The 8,674-nt window shown below is 40.7% G+C and overlaps 1 protein-coding gene across 1 annotated transcript; it reads left to right on the forward strand.

Annotated features, from left to right (window-relative positions):
* Positions 1–1,026: 1,026 nt before the first annotated feature.
* FST (follistatin) lies at positions 1,027–7,619 on the forward strand. The gene is made up of 6 exons (XM_067545680.1): positions 1,027–1,212; positions 2,966–3,157; positions 3,576–3,794; positions 4,152–4,376; positions 5,401–5,631; positions 6,359–7,619. Exons 1-6 carry the CDS (start codon positions 1,131–1,133, stop codon positions 6,439–6,441), a joined length of 1,032 nt encoding a protein of 343 aa, XP_067401781.1. The 5' UTR covers positions 1,027–1,130; the 3' UTR covers positions 6,442–7,619.
* The last annotated feature ends 1,055 nt before the right edge of the window (positions 7,620–8,674 follow it).

Here is an 8,674-nt window from a genome sequence, read left to right on the forward strand (position 1 = left end):
CAACTTTCGAAGGGGGGAATAATGCCAGACGGTGCTTAATAAATTAGTGCGCTAGAAGTTCATTATCGATGTTGCAACCTTTTTGATTCTGAAAGGAGACCGCCTGCGTCGCCCCCATTCCGGTCTGTCCTCCCGGCGCTCCCAGTGCAAAGATTGTCACTTGGGTAAAACCCTAGGTATTAAGCTGTCGTTTGGTTTTGACCAGTCCCAGAGAGAGGGACGTGTATGAGCCAGACACTTAACTACTGTTTGAGGTGTGAGGGGTAGATTTATTATTAGCCACCACCCTTGAGTGGGAATGTCACCGACACACACACAACACCATACCACCACCACCAGCAGCAGCAAAAAGGATGTCTCCCGAGAGACTTCACCTTTTGCTGCGCCCCAGAACGGCTAACAAACAAGAAATATTCCTCCCAGTCTAGCCCAGAAGCGAAAACATTTGCGCACGCGGATCTCACTGTGATTCTGTTTTCAAGTCCCTTTTTGGCCATGATGTGGGGCTAGGGAAAAGGATCACGCCTCGTCTCCACCAGACAAGTGACATGGCTCTTGCTTTAGTCCTACAAATTGTATTAAAGCCCCTAGTTCCTCTCCGGGCGCGCGGGCGCGCCTCCTGGTATTAATGACACAAGTGGCTAGTTCTTTTCTCCCTCTGAGCTCTGGTTACCATTCTGTTTTTTCACTCCTTCCTGTTACTACGCAAAGAACTCCAGCGATTCCCTCTTGCAGATTTGATGTGAGACTGTGTGAGTGTGTGTGTGTTTGTGTGTGAATGTGTGTGTGTGAGAGAGAGAGAGAGACAGAGAGAGAGAGAGTATGCACCTAAAACAGATAATTGGAAAGGGTTTCCAGAAGGTGGAAAATGTCACCTGATTCACAGTGAACTTTTTTAATCTCCCCACCCCCGAACACACACACATTAGGAGACCGCCCACCGCAGACAGCTAAGACCCCCTTATAGATTTAAAGAGAGACTGCATTGAGAGGCTGACGTTCATTCAATAGAGCGATCATAAGCAGACTGACTAGTGCTCTCTGTCTCTCTCTGTCTCTCTCTCTGTGTCTGTCTCTCTCTGCTTCACTTGATATTGTTTCTGTCTCTTTCACTCATTGGTATACTGAGGATGTTAAATCAGAGAATCCAGCCGGGTATGTTTTTATTCCTGATGCTTCTGTGCCACTTCATGGAAGATCACACAGTACAGGGTAAGATGAGATTGTTTATTTGTAGATGTGTTTTGTTTTCTTTCTTTTTCTGAATGATTAGTTTTCTCCTGTTGAACGCCTCTCTACAAGGGGCCAGCTGTAGGAATAGGACCGCAAGTTAACTATGAGAATAGGACCGCTTTGTACCAAGGTACTGAGGTGACATTGAGAGCTATTTTTGATCGGATCCTCAAACTCCTATGCAGAGTACAGAGGAGCGATGATGATTTATGGTTATTATGCAGCATGAATGAACCGCGGCTCCACACAGGAACTTTCGTAGTCCCGCAGTCCAAATAGGTGCTCAAAGTTTTTGTTGCAATGTAGCTTAGATTTTCCATTCCGACTGCTTGGCAGCAGAGTGGCGGGGTGGTCAGTTTCACGATCACAAATGACATTTTCAGACACCAATATTAGTCATTTTCCGGCTATCTTTTCAATATTTGGATTCCTCCCCTCCTGTCCCTTTCCTCTCCCCACTTTGGGTGAGTGAATTTTGCTGGGCTGTGAATACCGCTGCAATCGGAGAATGTGTTTAAATAAGTTTCCCAGGCGAAGGAAACAAACAACAAAGGCAATAGCTATCTTTTCCACAAGTGATCGTTGGTTTTTCTTGATGCGGCTCCGATAACAACCTGGATGACTTAGATTGCTGTTTGATGTATTACTGAATATCTTTTCGCTGAGCTGGATGTATATAGTTAACCGTGTCAAGGCAACTGGAAGGCGCTCAAAAACTGACTTCTATCATTCTTTTGATTCTGGAAAACTGATTTTCAAAAGGGTATTGTTTATTCAATTATTGCCTTTTGAGGAGCTTCCCTCCCCCTCCACCGTCTCCCCATAGATATCGATCTGAGGGGCTGATCCTGTACTCTTCACTCCGGGAAAATTCCCATTGGAGTGAGGAGATAGCATCGAGCCCCTGCTGGATTAGTAGATCAGACTCAATTGCTATTGAGTTGCTGGAGAAGTCACATTGGTTATTCCGAGAGGCTCATCCCAACCAAAACTCTCCAACTAAAAAAGGGGGAGTTGCTTGGACTAATGTTCTTGGCTCGAATCCACAAACAACAGAGATACTAGTAAAACAAATCTCTATCCGATTTAAGCGCATTGTACTGCCCCATGAAACTCTTTCTGAAGAGACGGTACCTATAACTTTTGGTTTATAAACTCTGTAGTGGCCTCCAATTTCTGTACCCCGGCCTTTTGTTTACTGGGATCACCTTTCTTTGGATCGCTGCTAACTTGCTTCAGCAAAGAAAAGACATTTCTTAAAGGAAGCAGCAACATTTCGAATGACGTCGCCATCAGGCAAATGTTACCAATTCTTGCAGATTGTAAAATGGCCTGGATTGAAACTCTGTGCAGCACGAAAACAATGTTGTACAGAATTTGAGAAGAAGAAGAAGAAGAAGAAGAAGAACGGGAAAAAGTCTTTGCCAGTGTGTTTTTCTTTTATTCCGTTTTGTAATGCACATCCTTTTCAAACCTCTGTCACGTGCATGCAAGTCCCCAGTGGTCTACACATGGACTAAATACCGCAGAAAACTGCCTTGTCCTGTTTCGATCGGGTTATTTAAACTGCACCGCCTATTGCTCCAGAGTAGCTGCAGCTTATGAAATGGGACAAATAAAAGTAAACAGTTTAGTAAAAGTCAATGCGAGCCGCACGTGTTGTGTCTGGGTCACTGGTAACTGACATTGATATGGCTGAGTCTCTCTCTCTCTCTCCCTCTTGCTCTTGCAGCTGGGAATTGTTGGCTCCGGCAGGCAAAGAACGGCCGCTGCCAGGTCCTCTACAAGACTGATCTCAGCAAGGAGGAGTGCTGCAAAACCGGCAGGCTAACCACTTCGTGGACTGAAGAAGACGTCAATGACAACACGCTTTTTAAATGGATGATTTTTAACGGGGGGGCCCCGAACTGTATACCATGCAAAGGTGAGTTTGAAACACGCTCCGGATCAGGAGAGAAGCCACAAGGGGGGGGGTGGCCGGGAGGGAGTCAGCAAGGCAGTGTCCCTACGCCGTTCTCCAATTAGGATTTTAAAACTCATCGCATGAAATAAACGCACCGACTTGGACACCGCGTTAGTGAGAAGGGGGAAGGAATCTAGCCTCTGCCTGGCCAAATATGTGAGTGCAAAACAGCCGTTTGCGTCTCCTTTTCGGTGGATCTCTCTCAGGATCCCCCTCCTCCCAGTTTTGTTTTCTGGATTAAAAAAAAAACCCCCAAAACACCCTTGTTCGCTCCCTTAGGTGCCTTGGGGTTGCGGTGTTCGTGTAAATGGACCCTATTAACCCGAAGTCTGGTGAGCAGACTAGGTGTTAAAATGTTGCCTCTTTCGCCTCCCCTTAGAAACGTGCGAGAACGTGGACTGCGGCCCGGGGAAGAAATGTAAAATGAACAAGAAGAACAAACCTCGGTGTGTTTGTGCTCCGGATTGCTCTAATGTCACTTGGAAGGGTCCCGTGTGTGGCTTAGATGGGAAAACCTACAGGAACGAGTGTGCGCTCCTCAAAGCCAGATGCAAAGAGCAACCCGAACTTGAAGTCCAGTATCAGGGAAAATGCAAAAGTAGGTTTACAAATCTAACCAAGTCCCCCCGAATGCCATAGAGTGTGTGACTGAGTGTAGGGAGGAGGAGCTGACCTACTTCCCCACAATAACAAGAATGATGTTTCAAATGCTGAGGGACAAAAACTAACCACCTTCGACAGACAAGAACGTAGCTGAATTGAGAATCCCCTGAGTCTTGCAACAAAGTGCTCACACCAGCTTCCCTCAGATGTGAAGGTTTTTCCCCAGTGGCCTTTTGTGAGGAGAGCAGATGAAGACTTTGACTGTCTCATTTGTTTGATTGTTTCACATATTCATTCCCTGTATGAGCCATTGGATCTCCTATTAATCATTGTGTTTCCGTCTTTATTTCAGAGACCTGCAGGGATGTTTTATGTCCAGGCAGTTCCACGTGTGTGGTTGATCAAACTAATAATGCCTACTGTGTGACATGTAATCGGATTTGCCCGGAGCCTACTTCCCCTGAACAGTATCTCTGTGGGAATGATGGAATAACATATGCTAGTGCTTGCCACCTGAGAAAGGCTACCTGCCTACTGGGCAGATCCATTGGATTAGCCTACGAGGGAAAATGTATCAGTAGGTATCATCGTTTGGGGGGGTGTATGGGGGAGGGGGAATAGCTTTTCATAACTAGTTTCACAATTTTGTAGATGGGTTTTTGGATGTCGAGTATTTGTCTAGAATTGAATGTGTTCTCCAATCCTACAGTTACTATTCAAGCAAAAGAAGAAATTTTGCTTGACTGACACCGGCAAGATTTTGGGCTCCAAGAGTGGACAAAGGTCTCAATCCCTGATATCCCTGGATATCAGTATGAGATTTGACACCCAATGAGAACTGGAGTCAGGTCCTTAAATGTATTCTGATATGACAACAGAGTAACACAATCTCATCATTTAACTGAACTGGATTCTTGGAAACATTTGTCTTCAAGAGGTCTTGGCAAATATTATTTAATGTTCAATCAGATACATCTGTTAACTTTTCCCTCTTACAAATCTTGTAGTGATTGGGGAGTGGTGTTGTGGATTAAGAAAAGAAAATAACCTCAAAACAACCTGACATTTTATATTAATTGTAATTTTTATCAATGTTTGTCACCAAACTTACATACACATAACATACACATTTCTGGTAACTTCATATTTGAAAAATTATCTTTAAAAGTTGAAGATCTCAAATGTATTTCCATTGTGATAGCATGTGATGAATAGGTTTTCATAGCATAAACAACTATTTTATACGTTTTAGCTTTTAAAAATAATCAATTTAGAATTGTTTAATTAATTGGCAAATTATAGACCTCCCATTGTCATTGGAGAGAGGGGATTCCCACTGATTTCAATAAGAGAAGGTCAAGACCTTGTGTCATTTACAATATGCAAATTTAATTCTGCCTTCCTGGGGCCAAATTCTGCTTGCTTTGCTCCTCCTCCCATCCCCCGCCTACACACAGGCTCACTGATTTCCAAAATAACTATGTGCTTGCTAAAAGTGAGTAGGATTTGACCCATAAACTTCATATTCATTTTTCTTTGAGTACTTGTTATGTGAGAAGAGAGATTCTGCTTTACTCACTTCTAATATATCATATTTTTAGAAGCAAAATCCTGTGAGGATATCCAGTGCAGTGCTGGGAAGAAATGCTTGTGGGATTTCAAGGTTGGCAGAGGTCGGTGTGCCCTCTGTGATGAGCTGTGCTCTGAAAGCAAGTCAGATGAAGCAGTCTGTGCCAGTGATAACACTACTTATCCAAGCGAGTGTGCGATGAAAGAAGCAGCCTGTTCCATGGGTGTTCTTTTAGAAGTAAAGCATTCTGGATCTTGCAACTGTAAGTGAGATTTTTAACCTTGCAGACATTTAAGGCTTCTGAAGGCAATCCCTAGGTAATGAAGACTTATGCCTTTTGAAATGAGAATTTCATTTAAATATTTCCCTTAGAAATATATCATATATATATATATATATATATATATATATATTATACACCTGTGTGTGATTGGTAAATTGCAAGAGATAGTCAACAGTCTGTGGCTTCGACACTTTCAAGGTACTTGTTTTTGAGGAAAAGTCATGTTATCAGGAAGGGGTTGTCCTAAGAATATCATACTAGCTATTTTTCCTAATTTGTTTGCTTTAGTGTGCTTCGCTGTTTGCTTTATTAACACTTGGATATAACCTAACTCCATCCAAAAAAACAAGCTTAATGTTAGCACATGGGCTGCTGTCTTAGAGCAGTTGCCTCTACTAACTCTGAATGAAGGACACAAAGCAGTTAAACCTAGAACACAAGAGCGCTTTTTATCTGATTTCAGGAATCTGCCAATAAAACCTGAGCCATTGATTCTTCAGAACTTTCTGCAGTTATGACTTCATAGCTTATGTATAAAAAACCATATTACATAACAGCAGATGCCAAAGAGCATCTCACTACAAGTCACGTAAAATGCAACGCTGTATTATGGCTGTTCAGAGGGCTTTGAAAACATGCACTGAGCTGCTTCTGCGCTGTTGTTGTCCTTATTTAAACAACAGCTCCCCTGTATTCTCCCATCTAGCCATTAATGAAGACCCTGAGGAAGAAGAGGAAGATGAAGACCCGGACTACAACTTTCCTATATCTTCCATTCTAGAGTGGTAAAACCTCCATCACTATTGGAACAGCCATTGGGCAAGAAATCAATGTCCATACTGTAAATAAGTGTATGCTTATTTATTTTGGGGAGAAAGAAAAGTATACATATAGTTGAGTCTTGTAGACATTTATTTATACTGTGTCATGTTTTATAATTTATACATAAAATGTCTGGTTGACTGTACACCTTGTTTTTTGAAGAAATTTATTCGTTACGGGAAGAGCAGTGTTATTTATTGTGAGGTCTCTTGCTTGTAAAGTAAAGCTTTTTTTTTTTTTTTTTGTAAACTATAAAAGTCCATTCCTTAGAGCTTACCCACATGACTCTCAGCTCTTCTTTTCACTGATGTTAATTCCTCTACAGTTTCAAAAATTTGCATGTCAATTTCTGTTATGTTTATTTATTGGATTTTCTTCTTGCCGGTTCTGTACATAAATGATCCCTCCCTCGGGTTTTTGTTTACAAGGAATCTTGACTGACCAAAAGGCGTTGTAACAGACTTAAATACACTTTCAGGGTGCAGAGAGGCAATCTTTAAGGACACCTCTTCCACTTCACTTTTCTCTACTTCTAATCACTTCATGTACTGATTTGCTCCCAATGTGCTGAGCATTTATACTGTACTATAAGAATTCTGGACCCAAAGAAATCGAATGATGAAGGTTGTTAATAACTATATGGCTAACAATAATGAGAACGAAGTTTTTATTCTATTCTATTTTATTTTATTATTTTTTTTTGTAACATACATAAATGTTTTATCAGGTGGTTCCTTTAAGATGGTCCTGCACTACCACTTTTTAAAGTTCTTTTAAACTGTCACTAAAAGTTATATCAAAGCTTTATCAGTTCAAGTTTCTTGCTTTTCATAATACTTTTTTTCTGATGCAATTTTATATTTTCAAACATTGCGAGTTAAATATAAATTCATTTAAATATATAGTTTTGTACTTTTCTACCGTGTAAATGTGTAATGTATATAAAAGTTATAATGTGTATTTGTAAATAAATGATGAGTGAACACAATTGGAAAAAAATGGAATTTTCCCTATGTGCAGTCCTCAGTTATTGGTTATAAAGGGATAGGGGAGATTTGTCCCTGTTTTCAGAGTTCTTAGGGGAAATGCAATTATGAAAGACATTGGGAAGAAGTGGAGTTGTTCAAGGATACAGCTCTCAACTGAAACTCAGCATCCACAACACTTATAATTCCAACTTGTTGAATACATTTTCTTGATCAGTGTCTTCAGTGTGCTGATATCAAATAACTGTAAATCCAAATACATTTCTGAATAAGAATAAATATAAGCCTTTTTTCTGCCCTCTAAGTTAGTGAGATAGGTTTGTCATTAATTGAACCTCTTTCATTTGCATCTTTCTGGGATGGTTTGAATATGCATTCACACTCCTGTAAGCTTCAGAACCATGCCACATTACTAGGGCACTCTGTTGAAACTCCATCACTGTTCAAGGTGACAAACACAAACACTCAAAGGTGTTCTAATTGTCCCCCAACAAAGTTAAAGAGAAGACCCAGAACATCATCACACACAACACGAAAAAAAATGCAAATGGCACAGTATCTCAGGAAGGTGATTTGCTTCCAGAAGTAAAGTTCACTGAGGGATTTCTTTCAATGAGCTAATATTGTATCTTATCCTCCTGGTGGATATCCATAAAATGTTTGTTTTCAGAACTCCATAAACTTTATCCAGTGAACTGAGCAGGAAAAAACAACAGTGGCCATTTTCAATAGTATTGCTGGGTCCAGAATACATTTTCAAGTAACTTCACTGGGCTATCTTGTGCTCTCAACTAAAGCCCCATTCCATGAGACTTAAAAACATGCTTAAGTGACTTGCTGAACAGGAATATATATTTAGCATGTGTTTAAAATATTTTCTGAATCAGGGACTGAGAGCATAATTTGGCCCAATGGTTTTAAGTCTTCACTGTTCAAAATCAATCACAATTAAGTTCCTGATCTTATGACTCATGCCAATAGTCCCCTGTATTCTATAATATTTTAGGTCTACAATTTCCCTCTTTTAGGATTAATTTCGAGAATAGTTTTCAGTTGTTTGGGACATACCGATTATTCCTTATGTAAATCAAGAAATAAAAACTATGGGCTTTTGGTTTCTAAATGCAGAATTTAAAAATAATAGCAGATATTTTTCCTCCTCCATTTTATTCAGCCAAGTAGCCCTTTTAGAAGGGGGAAGGGTGGGGCAAAAG

The sequence above is a fragment of the Emydura macquarii genome, unplaced genomic scaffold, assembly GCF_026122565.2.
Source record: "Emydura macquarii macquarii isolate MOO-44397 ecotype Brisbane River unplaced genomic scaffold, CSIRO-AGI_Emac_v2 contig_1045, whole genome shotgun sequence".
NCBI lineage: Eukaryota > Metazoa > Chordata > Testudines > Chelidae > Emydura > Emydura macquarii.

Excerpts from the sequence above, each read along its gene's own strand:
- FST (XM_067545680.1), top strand. The coding sequence starts at position 1,131 with ATGTTAAATCAGAGAATCCAGCCGGGTATGTTTTTATTCCTGATGCTT. Across the intron at positions 1,213-2,965 it reads GGAAGATCACACAGTACAGG|CTGGGAATTGTTGGCTCCGG; the intron begins GTAAGATGAGAT and ends TTGCTCTTGCAG. Across the intron at positions 3,795-4,151 it reads GTATCAGGGAAAATGCAAAA|AGACCTGCAGGGATGTTTTA; the intron begins GTAGGTTTACAA and ends TCTTTATTTCAG.